At 45.4% G+C, this 17,453-nt stretch overlaps 1 protein-coding gene across 1 annotated transcript in view; it reads left to right on the forward strand.

The window, feature by feature from the left end:
• The window catches only part of ABCA1 (ATP binding cassette subfamily A member 1), a 140,557-nt gene that overhangs the window by 95,689 nt on the left and 27,415 nt on the right, over nucleotides 1-17,453 (forward strand). The window contains 15 exon segments of the mRNA XM_030568016.1: nucleotides 70-292; nucleotides 1,119-1,340; nucleotides 4,103-4,307; nucleotides 4,914-5,027; nucleotides 5,653-5,824; nucleotides 6,465-6,596; nucleotides 7,631-7,770; nucleotides 9,304-9,441; nucleotides 10,329-10,549; nucleotides 11,079-11,151; nucleotides 11,672-11,874; nucleotides 13,505-13,553; nucleotides 15,159-15,272; nucleotides 16,760-16,908; nucleotides 17,049-17,173. Of these exon segments, the coding sequence (XP_030423876.1) occupies nucleotides 70-292; nucleotides 1,119-1,340; nucleotides 4,103-4,307; nucleotides 4,914-5,027; nucleotides 5,653-5,824; nucleotides 6,465-6,596; nucleotides 7,631-7,770; nucleotides 9,304-9,441; nucleotides 10,329-10,549; nucleotides 11,079-11,151; nucleotides 11,672-11,874; nucleotides 13,505-13,553; nucleotides 15,159-15,272; nucleotides 16,760-16,908; nucleotides 17,049-17,173 (2,280 nt within the window).

Below are 17,453 nucleotides of genomic sequence, written 5' to 3' on the forward strand. Positions count from 1 at the left end.
TTGGTGACGCTTTCTAAAGCAAATAACCACAACAATCTTTCCCCTGGCTCTTTCCCTTCCTGCCACCAGATTCCTGCGTGTCATGGGCCGTTCCATGCCCCTCTTCATGACTCTGGCTTGGATCTACTCGGTGGCTGTAATAATCAAGGGGATTGTGTACGAGAAGGAAGCCCGGCTGAAGGAGACGATGAGAATCATGGGCCTGGACAATGGTATCCTCTGGTTCAGCTGGTTCATCAGCAGCCTCATCCCCCTCCTCATGAGCGCTGGGCTTCTGGTGCTGATCCTGAAGGTGAGGCTGGCACCATCACAGTTTCTCTCTCTCCCCTTCTCAGCAGTGTTGATTTCCTGTGGGGCGGCATAACGCGGGGCCCTGCTAACAATCAGCCTGGTAACGAATGCTCTGGAGTTAATATTCTAGGAACTTGGATCAGGCAGTGACTCACTGGGAAAAGGCTCTTGGTTCCAAAACGAGGCTGAGTGATTTAAAACACTGGCTCTCAACCTTTCCAGACTTCTGTACCCCTTTAAAGAATCGGATTTGTCTTGTGTATCCCTAAGTTACACCTCACTTAACAACTACTTGCTTACAAAATCAGACATAAACATAAACAAGGGTCATAGCACGCTATTACTGACAAAGTGTTGACTCATTTTTACCGTATCATTATAAAATAACTCAATTGGAATATAAATACTGTACTTACATTTCAGTGTATAGTATACAGAGCAGCATAAACAAGCCACTGTCTGTATGAAATTTTAGTTTTTGCTGCCTTTGCTAGCGCTTCTTATGTAGCCTGTCGTAAAACTAGGCAAATATCTAGATGAATAAATGTACGGCCAGGGGTACGTGTACCCCTGGCTGAGAATCGCTGATTTAAAACAATAAGGGTGCTTCAGTTAATTGTTTTAGTGCATCTTAGTGTGCAGAGTACCGTGCCTAGGGCAAAATGCACCTCTGGCATGGTCACAATCCCTCCTGCTTACAGGACTGGGCAGCTAAAGCAGTTAAAAGGTAGTTCTGTTCTGAATAGTGATTCTGGAAGTGGGCCCTGTTGATTGCTTCTCAGTGAGCCCTGTTTGCCTTGTGACACATGTATCTCCTCCTTGCCAAGATGGGAAACCTGCTGCCCTATAGCGACCCCAGCGTGGTGTTTGTATTCCTCTCCGTCTTCGCCGTGGTGACCATCTTGCAGTGCTTCCTCATCAGCACCATGTTCTCCAGGGCCAACTTGGCAACAGCCTGTGGGGGGATCATCTATTTCACCCTCTACCTTCCCTACGTGCTGTGCGTCGCCTGGCAGGACTATGTGAGCGTCTCGCTGAAAATGTTCGCGGTGAGTTGCGGCGGGCTTGGCACAGAGGAGCTGTATTGAATATCATGCCGTGGCCAGCAATGCGCTTGGTGGCTCTTTAGTGTGTGGGGCTGTGGGCTGCAAGAGGCCAGTGTTTTCCACTGTACCCAGGGCAAAGGGCCATCAGAGCAGGCACCGATGAAGAACTTTCTGGGTTTGTAAGTGATCAGGGAGCCTGGGAGTGGGGAAGGGATCTCTGGGCATGCTCTTCATGGAGTACTGAGATTCTCCCATCTGCTACTATGAGGCCTGATGATGCCCTGGTGCAGTTCATGTAGTATTGCCCGTTTGTGACAAGATCAGACCCTTAAGCTGCCCTCCCCCAGAGGCCTGTCCATCTGAGAGCCTCCCTTTAGAGACTCTTCACAGCATTCCTTAACTCACTGGGGGTGGCTACGTACAGCACTCCCTCCCTTCCCCCATACTACAGTCTAGTCATCTGGGGAGCAAGAGAAGGGGGAAACAAACCAAACCCCAGTCTTCAGCATAGCAGCACGAAGAACTACCACTGGGGCACTGTCTAACCACGTAATAGCATAGTGTTCAAACCTTGGGCTCAGGTCCAGGAGCATTGGGTGGAATTCCACAGATTGTGTTATGCTGGAGCTCAGACTAGATGATCATGATGGTCACTTCTGGCTGTAAAATCTGTCACTCTCTGAACACTTCAGTGATCCCAATGCAAATAGGGATGGATGTACACCATACAGACTGAGATTTTTGAGAACTTCTCAGGCCAGTACAAGGACCACAAATGTGCCACAATGGCTAAACAGCAAAGTAAAAGAATCGGTTAGAGGCAAAATGGCATCCTTTAAAAACTGGAAGTCAAATCCTACTGAGGACAGTAGCGCATAAACTCCAGTAAATCAAGTGTGAAAGTATAAGTAGGCAGGCCAAAAAAGAATCCGAAGAGCAACTAGCAAAAGACTCAAAAACTAACAGCAAAAAAATGTTTAAGTACATCAGAAGCAGGAAGCCTGCCAGACAAGCAGTGGGGCCACTGGACAATCAAGGTGCTAAAGGAGCACTTTCAAGGAAGATAAGGCCATTCTGTAGAAGTTAAATGAATTATTTCAATCGGTCTTCCCTGCAAAGGATGTGAGAGAGAGTAGCACACCTGAGCTATTCTTTTTAGGTGACAAATCTGAGGAACTGTCCCAGATTGACATAACATAGAGGAGGTTTTGGAACAAATTAGTAAACTAAACAGTAATAAATCACCAGGATCGCCCAAGAGTTCTGAAGGAACTCAAATATGAAATTGCAGAACTACTAACTGTGGCATGTGATCTATCACTTAAATCATCTTCTGTACCAGATGACTGGAGGATAATTAATGTGACACCAATTTTTAAAAAAGGCTCCAGAGGTGATCCCTGCAATTACAGTACCAGGCAAAATGTACCAGGGAAAATGGTTGAAACTATAGTAAAGAACAGAATTATCGGACACATAGATAAACATGATTTGTTAGGGAAAAGTCAACATGGCTTTTGTAAAGGGAAATCATGCCTTACCAAACCATTAGAATTCTTTGAGGGGTCAACAAACCTCTGGACAATGGTGATCTAATGGATATAGTGTACTTGGGCTTTCAGAAAGCCTTTGATAAGGTACCTCACCAAAGGCTCTTAAGCAAAGTAAGCAGTCATGGGAAAGAGGGAAGGTCATCTCATGGATCAGTAACTGGTTAAAAGACAAGAAGACAAAAGGTAGGAATAAATGGTCAGTTTTCAGAATGGAGAGAGGTAAATAGCGGATTCCTCCAGAGACCTGTACTGGGACCAGTGCTGTTCAACATATTCGTAATTGATCTGGGAAAAGGGGTAAACAGTGAGGTGGCAAAATTTGCAGTTGATACAAAATTACACCAGATAATTAAGTCCAAAGCTAGTGCAAGGACTTATAAAAGGATCTCATTAAATTGGGTGATTGGGCAACAAAATGGCAGATGAAACTGAATATTGATAAGTGCAAAGTAATGTACATTGGAAAGCATAATCCTAATTATACATACAAAATGTTGGTGTCTAAATTAACTTTTACCACTCAAGAAAGAGATCTTGGAGTCACTTTGGATAGTTCTCTGAAAACATCCGCCCAATGTGCAGCAGCAGTCTAGAAAGCTAACAGAATGATAGGAACCACTAGGAAAGGGATAGTAATAGAACAGTAATTATCATAATGCCACTATATAAATTCATGGTATGCCCACACCTTCGATGTTGCATGCAATTGTGCTCACACCATCTCTTCAAAAAAGATCAATTAGGTTTTCTTCCCAGGGGGACTCAATAAAAACACACAAGGAAACATGTTTCTGTAGGTAAAGGGAAGTCATTGCTGGTTAGTAGGGGAGAGAATCCCCTCATTTTACTTATGTGTATACACACACACACATACTTATTCTACTGCATCATTGTCTTTACCTCTGCTCCTTGTTTCAGTCTCTTCAAAGAGCTACACAAATTCTGTCACGTTTGAGTAGGAGTCAAACTTTCAAACTCAGGAGGGCTATGCAAGCACAAAACTAGGCAATGGGAGCTTGCTGAGCCCTAAGTGAAAATTCTGGCCCCAATGAGAGTTTTGCCATTGAGTTCAGTAGGGTCTGGCTTCCACCCTTTGTGTTATGAGTCATGACACTAGCATGAGGGCTGAGCAGCCCCCTCTCCATTTATTTTTAAAGATGAAGAGATGAGTTTGTGAATGGTCTCAAGAGTGTGAACATCTTGCTCTCCTAGAGCCTGCTGTCCCCGGTCGCCTTTGGGTTTGGCTGTGAGTACTTTGCATTGTTTGAGGAGCAGGGGGTTGGCGTGCAGTGGGACAACCTCTTTGAAAGCCCCCTGGAAGAAGATGGCTTCAACCTCACCACGTCTGCCTTCATGATGTTGTTTGATACCTTCCTCTATGGGGTTATGACCTGGTACATTGAGTCTGTCTTCCCAGGTGAGCCTTTACTGTTGCCTAGAGATGTGGTGTTCTGCTCTTTGTGGGTCCTGCGTATTCCTGCCCATTCGTCAAGAGCGTTTCACGTTCCAGGCAGCACATGTTACAGAAGGGGGAAGGGGGCAACCCTGCACCATCAATTTTATCAGATCAAAGTCACTGATCAAACTCCTGGACAGTTTCCAAGTGCCCCCACATACAAACTAGGCTCAGTCTAGCCAGGTGCTAGCACCTCCTATGAGATTCTCAGCCTCTTCAATTCCCATTGGCTTTGCCAAGAGTTGAGGACACTTGGTTCCTGACACAGGGTGGTTAGCACCTCCCACAATCGGGCCTTTAACTATTAGAGTAAAGTGGGATTTGGGAAGATTGGTTGTAATATTGTGAAATCGTCTAATATTCCCCACCTGGCTAAAATCTCTTTTTCAATCTGTCGCCAATTTCCATTCTAGAAGGGAGATTTTCACCTTCTCATGTATGTGCTGCTGTTCTCCAAGGCCCGACAGCTGGAGATAAAATGCTTCAGTACTTGCCCTTTGCCTTTAAATATAGAGACATTATGGTGGATGTTGCTGTGCTCACCTGAATGCTTTCCTCCCCATTTAGGCCAGTACGGAATTCCCAGGCCTTGGTACTTCCCCTTCACAAAGTCCTATTGGTTCGGTGAGGAGTATGAGGAGAGGCGGCATGCTCGTTCTGATCACAAAGGGCCATCGGAGAGTAAGTGTCTGACCCACGCTGGGGCAGAAGGCAGGTGCTTAGGTTTAAATGAATGAAGTTGGGGTAAGGACTGCGTGAAAAGGTGTCAGGATGCAGCATCATGAAATCAAAGCTGCTTCTATCCTACTCACTATTTGTTCCCCTGATAACTAAGAGAATATGAGCATGATTGTGCAGTCCTTATTCCAGTAAAACTCCCACATACATCACTGGAAATCTTGCCCAAATAAGGCAGGCAGGATTGGGCTCTCCTTTGGGATTGAGGCATGAGCCTGTGAGCTGGGACATTTCCTCCATTTCCACTGATTTCAGTGGAGTGTGCTCAGTATCCCACAGGACTGGGTCCTCTCTGACATGGGGCCTGATCTGGTCGGCGGATACGTATCCGTCACTGACTACATCTGGCATTGGATCAGGCCCTTACAGCTGGCCTCCAGAGAACTAATTAGTACTAAGCTAAAGTGAACCTCCATGGAGGGATAACACCCTGGGAAGGGAGATTACGAAGCTTCCTAAATGTCCCACTTCACTGCGGGTTCTCATTGGCCACAGAAAGATGTGTATTAATATTATTGGTGCTGTGTCTATTCTACGCTGCCTTGCTGATTACTTATTCTTCTCGCAGACTGCATGGAGGAGGAACCCAGTCATCTTAGCCTGGGGGTCTCCATTCAGAACCTGGTGAAGATTTATCGTGATGGCAAGAAGGTTGCCGTGGATGGGCTCACACTGAATTTCTTTGAAGGGCAGATCACATCCTTTCTGGGACACAATGGAGCTGGGAAAACCACAACCATGTAAGGACAGTATTTTTAAGGGTGGGGGAGGCCCTCTTATTAGAGTGGTTCTGAAACCTAGTGTTTTGTCTAAACGTGACAATATAATATGTGCATGTGGGTAGATGTATAGATTAAATATGCAAGGCCAGAGACTCAGCAGGTGTAAAAAGTGTATCTCCGCTGACTTCAGTAGAGCTCTGCTGATTTACATCTGCTGAGAATCTGGCCCATGAAATACACCGATATTGGGGAATGGTGCCAGTGAATTGTCACAGTTCCAGATCAAGACTGTGGCTGACTTGGTACAGTGTCAGCAGCACTTTTTAATAACCCCCTTTGTGACCCCGCTTTATCAGAATAAGGAAATGAATTCTGAAAGCATTAAAAACTTTTAGAGAGCGGTAAGGATATTTTTCTCTCCCAGAACCAAGAGCATGTGATTCAGTCCAGCTCTCCTTAAACCCAAAAACTCACATGCAAGATGTTTCTCTGATTGTTTTCCTTTGGGGAATAATCACATGATATGAGATATCAGCAAGACTCTAGCCTAGCCATTGTCCTTTCATTCCCTAGCGCATGTGCAACAAGCCCGCTCTTGATTTGGATTGTGCTGTGCCATTTTGGAGCTCACTTACTATTTACTGCATTTGTCATTCAGGTCCATCTTAACTGGCTTATTTCCTCCGACCTTGGGCACGGCCTTCATCCTGGGCAAAGATATCCGCTCGGAGCTCAGCACCATCAGGCAGAACTTGGGTGTCTGTCCCCAGCACAATGTCCTCTTTGACTTGTGAGTAGCAGCCAAGAAGCACAATGATGGGGTCTGTAGCACAAAACAAAAATGTGTGTGTGTTTATTTAAAATTACAGAGGATTACTTTTCTCATTTTCTGACATTACCACCCTCTGTGGCTCGAGGCCCACTTCTGGTCTCTCTCTTGCTTGTGTAAGTCCAGAGTAACTCCACGGGACAGTGGTTAGCAAATGTGCGTATAGAAGTAGATGTAACTGGTATATCATTTGCAAGGGCTGCTGTTTAAAGGCAGTTGAACAATGAGGTAGTGTTGAAGTACTATCAATATATTGGTAAATGGGAATGAACCAAGAATCAGGATGTTAAAATGTACCATATTTGGCCAGATCCTCAGTGGTGTAATTCAGCATTGCTCAGTTGAAGGGAGTAGATTAGTTACACCAGCTGCGGATCTGGAACATAATATTCAGTGGAAGCTGTGGGTGGTTGGTGTCACATGGGAGACATTGCACCTCATGGGCTCAAACCAGCAAGTAGTGGCTTATACTAGGGGTTACTTCCCACCCAGGAGGTGCTATTCTGAGTTGTATATGCGGTCTGGGATAGTTCAGTGATGGAGCTGTTAAGAATCTGTAGCTGGACAGAAGTAGGTTCTGTTTTATTGTTAGATGTATCTGTGGTCTATCAGCAATGCCTTGCACATGCATTGAGACCATTTTTCCAGTTTTTCTTTTAGAAAACTGTTCCTTTCATTAAGAAAATAGGCCAAAATTTTCCAAAGTGACTAATGATTTGGGGTACCTCAGTGTTTGGGAGTCCAACCTGAGGCACCTTAATATGGCCTGATTTTCAGATAGCACTGAGCACCTGCCCTCTGGAAATCAGGCCCTTCTAAGATGTTCCAGGTTGAACGTCCAAAATCATTAGTCACTTCCAAAAATCTTAGCCCTGTATAATATTTTCCTGCCTAAATAAGTATGTTTTTTTTAACTAATTAAAAAAAAAGGTTCATGGGATAAGTGTGAGCCTGACAGACACAGTGCCTTTCTGGTTCTGCTCCCTACTCCTTAGGCTAACTGTGGAAGAGCACATCTGGTTCTACGCTCGTCTGAAAGGGCTGTCAGAAAAAAAGGTGAAAGAAGAGATGCAGCAGATGGTGATGGATGTCGGCCTGCCTCACAAACTCAAAGCTAGAACCAGCAAACTCTCTGGTAAGTCCAGCTGTTCAGCCCTTTGCATGTCTCATCTCAGCTGATCAGGCGGCTTTGAGAAGGGCACTGTAGTTCCCTAATACTGAGAGGCAAAGCAAGATACTACAGTGTAACCTGCCACTCAGTGTGTGTTAAGTATCCACCTCTATGCCTGATCTACAACAGAGGTGGGTCTGCTACAGCTAATAGCTTGGGAACGTAGTCCTTTAGCTCAAGCTGAGGAGACTTATGCTCTTAGTTCTGGAGCTGCCAAGGTTCAATTCCTGTTGACATAGGTGCTGATTCCGTGGATGCTCTGGGGCTGGAGCACCCATGGAAAAAAAAGAGTGAGTGCTCAGCATTCACTGGTGGCCCTGCAGATCAGCATCCCCCTGCCCCCGAGCCTCCCACCCACCAGCAGCCCTGCCAATCAGCTCCTCCCCCTCTCCCCAGTGCCTCCCGCCTTGGCGTGCAGGAGGCGCTGGGGGGTTGGGGGCAAGGGGCAGGAAGACACGGAGCAGAGGTGGGAGCTTGGGGGAAGGGGTGGAGTGGAGGCAGGGCCTGGGGCAGAGCCGGGGGTCAAGCATCCCCCGGGATCAGAGTAAGTCAGCACCTATGCCTGTTGATAACAAAGACTGGGTGCTCATCTGGGATTCAAATGGCTGAGGTGTTTGGTTTGAGCTTCCTCTGCCTAGGGCAAGTATGTTAACCAAGGCTGAGTGTGCATTACCCACCACCCTCTGTGCCTGACCCACAGAAGACGTTAATCTTCTATACCTGACTTAATCTTTTAGCACAATCTCATGCTTTAGTTCTGGAGGTCCCAGCTTCGATCCAAGATGACAGTCAGTACAAAAGCTCTCATAGTAAAAATGCTATTGAATTTATTAGTACCCAATGTCCAAAAATCTCTAGACATCTTAATAAAATGTAAAACTAAAACAGTATGCCTGGTACCCCGGGCGGTGACTGGAGCAAGTTAAACAAAAGCAACGTGGTTAAAGCCACTGTCTGTATTCTCCAGTCTGCTCTGTTCACTTTGTCCCACTCAGGCAATGCCAGGTGAGTGGATTCTGGCCCCAGACGGCTAACTGAGAATTCCCCTTGTGTAGGAGAACACTCCACTGGTGTAGGCTCCTGCACCAGCCGCCTCAGTCCCAGTGTAGGGATGTGGTGGGATGGTGTGGAGTCCACTCTGCCAATTCTCCATTGGCAGTAAGGTACTTTGCAGACTTTACACTAGTCAAATAAATTAGATCAGCTTGTCTGCTGCTCTAATGCTGGTGCTGAGCAGCACAAGATCCAGGAGCAATGACCAGCTCCTTAAGGGCCCCCCCACTTGTTCCCTGGCATGGTGCAGAACTCTGTCATGGGGGGAGGATGGAGCCTAGAGTCATGTAACTTCATCTGTATGCACACATGGCTTCAGAAGGCATGTGGCTTCAGAAGGGGGTGGGGAATCTGGTTCTAGCCATCTCCACCACAGCACCTTACAGCACAGATCTCTGCTTTGTTGTTCACACCTCCAGCCTGAATTCTTCTCTTGCTTTGCAGGTGGCATGCAGAGAAAGCTGTCTGTGGCCTTGGCCTTTGTGGGTGGATCAAAGGTTGTCATTTTGGACGAACCAACAGCTGGAGTGGATCCCTACTCTCGCCGAGGGATATGGGAGCTGCTTCTGAAGTATCGCCAAGGTATCTGTTCTTTCACCCAGATATAGTTGGAAGCAAAAGGGCATCAGTGGCTTGTGGCTTAGATAAAATACATTGTTCTACCTTTGCTGATTGTATGGGGGAATTGTTACTAATGTGTCATTGCAAATCCCTTGGTGCCCTAGTAGAAGATGGCAACAAACAGCCCTAGCCCTAGGCTCAGGGCACCCAGCCACCTGCATTCCCCGTTAATGAGACTCTTTTTGCAGTCTCATTATAACGAGCCACTTCTCTTTAATTGGCGGGACTGCATTTCAGTGCTCAAGAGTAAGCCATGTTCTATGTTCACTACCCACTGAGGGAAGAGGATAGGAGGGCAGATTCTGATTTCACTCCCACAGCTGTAAATCTGGAGCAACTCCAGTGGATTCATATGGATATAGCTCAGTTCAGAAGCTGACTCCTGGTGTCTGCATTAGGGTAAAGCCCTCTGCTGTTATGTAGGCCTACTTGTTGGTATGAAACCCCTTTCATTGGTGTACCCTGAAATCACAACCCTTGCTCCAGTTGAGCAGGACCTGGTGACTCAGGAATTGAGGTGCACCACATCTTTGACTGCTCAGATTACTGTGCGTCCACTCACTGCTGGGTGTTGCTTGTTCTGTTTCCATATCTAGCACCGTAAGTGCCTACCAAGACAAGTGTCAAAATACAAACAGGATGGGGACTGGGTCATAAAGGAGAGGAGAGAATCCACCTGAGCTGTTGTTAACTTCTTCCATACCATTCCTCCCTCAGACCAGGAACCCACCTCACATTTAGCAGTATGGCGAGGGCAGAGTGCTTGCATACCCCATGACCTAGGGATGTTGATATTGATTACTTACTGGCAAACTCTTTGGTGTTTGTCTTATCTTCTTTATTTACAGGCCGCACCATCATTCTGTCCACACACCACATGGATGAGGCAGACATCCTAGGGGACAGGATTGCCATCATTTCTAATGGCAAACTGTGTTGCGTTGGCTCTTCCCTGTTTCTGAAGAACCAGCTAGGAACAGGCTATTACCTGACCCTGGTCAAGAAGGACGTGGACTCTTCTCTGAGCTCCTGCAGAAACAGCAGCAGTACGGTGTCGTACCTGAAAAAGGTACAGCTCCCATAGCAGCTGCACATTTCCTTTCTCCTTCCATCTTTATCCTCCTTACACCAAAACTTAAGGCTGCCAAGAAGTTAAAATGTAATGGTGTAAATGGATTGAAAAGAAATCCCTTAGCATGGCACAGAAGCATTACCTACCTTGGTACAGCCCTGAGATCAGATATGGTTAAACCATTGCATTGGAGGCTTGTGTCCATTACAGCCTCTTTGCATGAAGTCTTTAATGCCTGTGTTTTCAGCCTGACAATGGATGCTGCTGCTTTGCGATTTGGCTGCTTGCCTGAATAGATTAAATACATTGCTACTGATACTAGCTTCTGCTCTTACATCCTCTTACAGTACTAGTTATCTCAACCCTTTGTTACAATAAACAACATTAAGATCCTTTGTGCTATAGCCCCTTCCTAGAGCATCTGGATTGCTGGGCCTCTCTGGATGGTGTTATAAGGAGAGTGCACCATACAGCTGTCTCGCTTTTGCTGCAATTAACATATGTTCATCCTTTCTTATGTACCTAGGATGACAGTGTCTCCCAGAGCAGCTCAGATGCTGGGCTTGGCAGTGACCATGAAAGTGACACCTTGACAGTAGGTAAGGACTGAAAAAGGCACGCATGAGATTGAATCTCACCAGTGTGGTCTTGAGCAACTCACTTATACTCTCTGCTTCTGTTCCTCCATCTGTAAAAGCAGGATAACAGCACTGACCTACCTGGGATTGTGAGGAACATTTAATACTTGCAAAGCATAACGAATGCAAAGTGCCGAATAGTATGAATTTCACCTAATGATCAAATGAGACCAGAATTTAAGGGCCATCAAAGCCGATGTGCTTGCCAATATGTTAGCACTGCACAGAGTACACTCGTGTAGAGTGGCTTGTAGGGCTGTTGATTGTATTTGGTTTTCAAAGGTCCTCAGAAATGCTGCAAATAGTAATAGCTGCTGGGATCTGCAGCTAGGACTTAGCTCCATTGAAGTCAATCCTTCACTGGGTTGTGCTTTACCCCAGCTGAGGATGTGTCCCAGCAAGATTCCTGAGTCTCTGCAGTCTTTGTTACCGGTGACTCACAGAGTAACAGGGCAGGCATCTTGTATTTTGGTTCCTCCAGACGTCTCTGTTATCTCCAACCTCATTATGAAGCACGTTCCTGAGGCCAGGCTGGTAGAGGAGATTGGCCATGAGTTAACCTACGTCTTGCCATATGAAGCTGCTAGAGAGGGAGCTTTTGTGGAGCTGTTCCATGAGATCGACGACCGTCTCTCTGACCTGGGCATTTCAAGTTACGGCATCTCAGAGACTACCCTGGAGGAAGTATGTGAGCTGAAGCTGATCTGATGCCTTAGACAATGCCAAACAAATAATTGCAGACCCCAGGGAAAAATCCCTTGTATATCCATGGGAAGCCTGTCTACCAGGGAACTGGTCTGGCCCTGAGTTCATAACCACAGAAGTGTGAAAAGAATTTTCTCCTCCTGCCCAATTTAAGTGTGCCCACAAGGGAAACGTGCATTAAAAATTGAGGGCCAGGTCCTCAGCTGATGTGAGTGGGCACAGCTCTGTTATAGACAGTAGAGCTCCCCATTTTCACCAGCTGGGGGTCTGGCCCAAACTATTTTCTAACCATCAGGTTTTAACTTACCTTGTCAAGTACTTTCAGACATCTCAGGGCTGCTGTAAGTGCACCTGGTTCCAAGAGTCTCCATGGGGCCATTTCAAGCAGCCAGGGATTGCTGGATTTCAGCAACATTTTGGTCATGTCCCGTACCCAGACTCTCCTCCACCTAGGGATTCCACTTTCACTTGGGCACACTGGCTTTCCTGTAGCTTTGCGTCACCAGAGCAGCACAAGGAGCTTGTCCCCTTGAAGCCCTGTCTATTGTATTCTCTGCCACCTTCTGAAATGCATTTGGCATCATGATTTCCTCTTTAACTGGTTGGAGGAAACCCTGATTCTTCCAGCAGCTTCTAGAACATAGTTGTCTTCTGTGTTTGAAACTTTGGCCCTTCCTGTATAGGAAACTACAGGGGAAAGCATATCCCATCACAGCTGGGAATGTTGTTCCTTCTTGATTAGAAGGCAGGTGGACTTCCACCGGTCTAATACCAAGCTTCATATGTGCATCCTCATTGGAAAGGGATGAAGGTTACAATAAGTGCTTACTCTGCATCATGATTCTGTATGGTTAATGGCTGCTCCATCCTGTGAATAGTACTGAGATAAAAAATGTCCCGTGCCATTCTTAGCTGGAGCTAAAAGAACATGTGTTCTGTTCCTCTTCCCCACAAAAAATAACTGTCCCAACCTCAGCAATAAAAATCATAGGGCTGCATTTGGCTGCCAAGTCCTCAGGTGTCACACTGGTTATGTTCTAAGTTGTTCTAGGCCAGTGGCTCTAAAGCTTTCCAGACTCCTGTACCCCTTTAAAGAGGCTGGTTTGTCTTGTGTTACCTGCAAGTTTCACCTCACTTAAAAACTTATAAAATCAGACATAAAAATCAGACCAAAAAAGTGTCACAACCATACTATTACTGACAAATGGCTGACTCTCTCATTTTTACCATATAATTATAAAATAAACCAACTGGAATATAAGTATTGTACTTACATTTCAGTATATATAGTATACAGAGCAGTATAAACAAATCATTGACTATGACATTTTACTTTGTACCGTCTTTTCTGGTGCTTTTTATGTAGCCTGTTGTAAAACTAGGCAAATATCTAGATGAGTTGATGTATCCCCTGGAAGTACCCCCAGGGGTACACGCACCCCTGGTTGAGAACCACTGCTCTAGGCAAGGGATATTCCATATAGCCCCTCAAGTTGAAATGATGCATTCTGTACTGGAATAATTGGATCTCCCATGTTACATCAAACAGCACATTATTGCTGTGTTAGACCACTTCTAATTTTCTTTTTAACCTCTCTTTGCCTGTCAGATCTTTCTCAAAGTGGCTGAAGATAATGGGGTGGATGCAGAGACCTCAGGTTAGTGCAGTAGTTTCAGGGCTGCATTGTCAAAGGAGGTTCTATCTGTACAGCTTTGTATATAGGATTTGCATGCATCATCCCTTATGCACACAACTGACAAGGAGGAGGGATAACTCAGTGGTTTGAGCAGTGGCCTGCTAAACCCAGGGTTGTGAGTTGAATCCTTGAGGGGGCCATTTAGGGATCTTGGGCAAAAATCTGTCTGGGGATTGGTCCTGCTTTGAGCAGGGGGTTGGACTAGATGAGCTCCTGATGTCCCTTCCAACCCTGATATTCTATGATTCTATGACAGAGGGTTAAATTCTCAACTGATAAAAATTCCAATTCAAGGAATTAAGCCATTGGGCAAGTAGAATCAGTCATCTAGTGCAGGGGTAGGCAACCTATGGCACACATGCCAAAGGCAGCACTCAGGCTGATTTTCAGTAGCACTCACACTGCCCAGGTCCTGGCCACCAGTCCAGGGGACTCTGCATTTTAATTTAATTTTAAATAAAGCCGCTTAAACATTTTAAAAACCTCATTTACTTTACATACAACAATAGTTTAGTTATATATTATAGACTTATAGAAAGAGACCTTCTAAAAATGTTAAAATGTATTATTGGCACATGAAACCTTAAATCAGAGTGAATAAATGAAGACTCGGCACATCACTGCTGAAAGACTGCCAACCCCATGTCTAGTGGTTAGAGCAAGGGGGTGGAATTTAGCAGATATGAGTTCTGTTTCCCACTTTGCCAATTACACACTCTGTAGTTTTGGACAAATCTGTTGACCTCTCTGGGTGTCAACTTTTCCATCTGTAAAATGATGGTTCTTGCCCTGGTATAGAAGCCACAAGTGAAAGATGCTACACAAATTATTTTCAAAATCAGAAACTGGAACACTTTTATGGTGACTTTTTTAAAGCCACAAAATAGCCATACAAAAATGTCATTATTGAGTGTCAAGACACATGCACATATTTCTTGGAATGGAGGATTTTTTCCAGTAACTTAGTGTCTGAATGAGTTTATCATGAACCATTGAATAAGTGTCATTAAGTAAGTTTCTGAGCAAATGAGCAAATAAGTTTCTGAGCAAGTATCTATGTTCAGCTGACTTTTCTTTTCACTCCACATGCTGCTCTTCGCACCACAAATTTGTTCCAATAGTCTCTTTGTTCCTGGGAGAAACAGTGCAAATTCTGTTTGATGTAACAATACATCTTGAATTAACATTTTAGGATTATCCTCCCATACCCTACATTTTAATTGATAAATGAAAAACCAGGACATTTGAAGAGCCCTTAAAGATAAGTTCCTTGGACACCATGTGAAAAACTGGCTCATGGGTTCACTTTACATATCAATGCAAAGGTGTGTGGCGGTTTTTCCCAGTTCTGGTGCTAATTCAGCAGCAGCTTAGAGGCAGTCCACAGCTGTTCAGTCTGCATATGGGAACTTCTTAAAAGTTGAAAGCAAATATTCAGTGAAGATTTCTATACAGTAGCTTGATGGTAACACTTCAGTTCCCCATGCTTTGGGGCTTATAGAAGAATAGGGTTGTTCATTGTCTTTGTTAACTTGAGCAAATCAGCTAACGTGCTGTCCTCTTCAGATGGCACATTACCTGCAAGAAGGAACAGGCGTGTCTTTGGAGACAGGCAGAGCTGCCTTCATCCATTCACGGAAGATGATGCTTTTGACCCTAATGATTCAGACATAGATCCAGGTAAAGATGGAACTTTAATCTCAACTTTCTCTGTCTGTGCCTCATTACTGATCTACAGTTCTAAAATATTAATGTTTTAAAGAAATGTGTTCATTGTCCGTGTTCTTGGGTGAATCACAATGCAAGAAATACTAGATTTTATGCAGGCATTGAAACAAACTAACCAGCACACCTTTGAAGAGTTTTGGATGCAATTTAAATTCCTTCTAGTAAATGTCCTATTAGTTTCTCCTGCATTTGTAGAAGTGTGTTAGAATTCCTGACATACTTAACCTTGGATGCTCCATCCTCATGCAGGATGTTTATTAATCTCTACTTCCCTGTGTGGGCCAAGGCAAGAGGAAGAAGGTTTGTTTATGCATCAGCACTAGATATCCCAACTCATTCTCGGGCCCTGCAGAAGCTAATGTGTGAATATGCATGAAACAGTCTGTCCAAAGGATACAGATTAAGGGCCTAACCCAAAACCCATTAAGTCAAATGGGAGCTTTTTCAGTGATTTCCATTGACACTGCGTCAGGTCATTTTATAGTATAGAGGTGCCCCTAGTGACATCGATACTATGGAAATGTGACCTGGCCACAATAACTCAAGCAGGGGCTTTCTATGTCCAGATGTTGCTGGATCTCAGCTGTTATATCAACATTCCCCTGCCCTTTGAGATGCATCTACCCTTCCCTAAGGCCAACTTAACACTCTTATTCCTCAGGATAAATATATAAAGCACCTGCCTTATGGGACACCTTATAATAAAAGGTGGACCTGGGCTAAAAAGTTCCATTCTAGAATGGAACTTTCCCCAATGTTTGGGAATGTTGAGAGCTGGCATTTCTGGTCTGGCCCAACTCTGCTTCCAAGAGGGGTTTAATGAACAGAGTATAGACCAGGAGTTCTCAAACTTCATTGCACTATGACCCCCTTCTGACAACAAAAATTACTTCACGACCCCTAAGCCCCACTGCCCAGGGAGAGGGAGGAGAGCAAAGCCCAAGCCCCATCGCTCTGGGCAGGGGGTCAAAGCTGAAGGTCAGGGCCTTCGGCCTCTAGTCAAGGGACCTGGAACCTGAGCAGTGGAGCTCCGGCTTCAGCCCTAGAGCCCAGCAAGTCTAAGCCAGCCCTGGCAACCCCATTCAAAGGGGGTCATGACCCACAGTTTGAGAACCGTTGGTAAAGACTGTAAGGCTGAGGTTTCCAACAGTGCCTAGTAGATCTGGCTGCCTATTCCCTTTGGAAATGAATGGCAGCCAGATCTGAAGGTAGTCTGGAAAGGTAGTCTCAGCCTCGGTGATGCAGAAAGATAAACACTTAGATGCATATTCATGAGAGATCATTTCCCCTTGCCATTCTGCACACCCCCCTAGTGCTCAGAGCGAGTCTAGGAGACATGGCGGTAAGAACATGGGCAGCCACCAGGGTCCTCTGGAGGAGAAGGAAATCTGCTTTTGTTTGTTTGTGGGTGAGAGTCCTGTATCATTTGTTGTCAGCAGAATCCAGAGAGACAGACCTGCTCAGTGGGATGGATGGCAAAGGGTCCTACCAGATGAAGGGCTGGAAGCTCATCCGGCAGCAGTTCGTAGCTCTGCTGTGGAAGAGGCTGCTCATTGCCAAGCGCAGCAGGAAGGGTTTCTTCGCCCAGGTGAGACCAGGCAGCAACTCCTGCAGAAGTCACCGAAACATGGCCCAGTTCTACCAGTGTTTCCAAGTGGCTCTGGACAGCTGATCTCTGTGGGGATGCTTCTTTTAAAGGTGGCTCTGCCGCTTCCCTTGTGATTTCAGATCGTACTGCCTGCCGTGTTTGTGTGCATTGCTCTCATGTTCAGCCTGATTGTACCTCCCTTCGGGAAATACCCCAGCCTGGAACTGCAGCCCTGGATGTACGAGGAGCAGTATACCTTTATCAGGTACCTTGCAAATGACCAGAAAACATTAAATAGGCCTCTTTAGGACTGGTTCTGCTTTCTCTATTCACCATTACGGTCTCATCACCTCACAGTTTGCATTTGTGTGTGTAGCTCCAAAGTACAGCGTAAAGAAAAGACACCATTTTGCCTGTTTGTAGCTTTAACAAGGCAAGCTCCCAATAAGAGTGAGTTTGAATAGTAGGAGGAATATAATACTATTTGGCACTTTTCTTCCTCAGATCTCAATTCACTTTGTTCTCAGATGCTAAGTCACACAAAA

This window comes from Gopherus evgoodei, chromosome 6 (genome assembly GCF_007399415.2).
Source record: "Gopherus evgoodei ecotype Sinaloan lineage chromosome 6, rGopEvg1_v1.p, whole genome shotgun sequence".
Classification (NCBI taxonomy): Eukaryota; Metazoa; Chordata; order Testudines; family Testudinidae; genus Gopherus; species Gopherus evgoodei.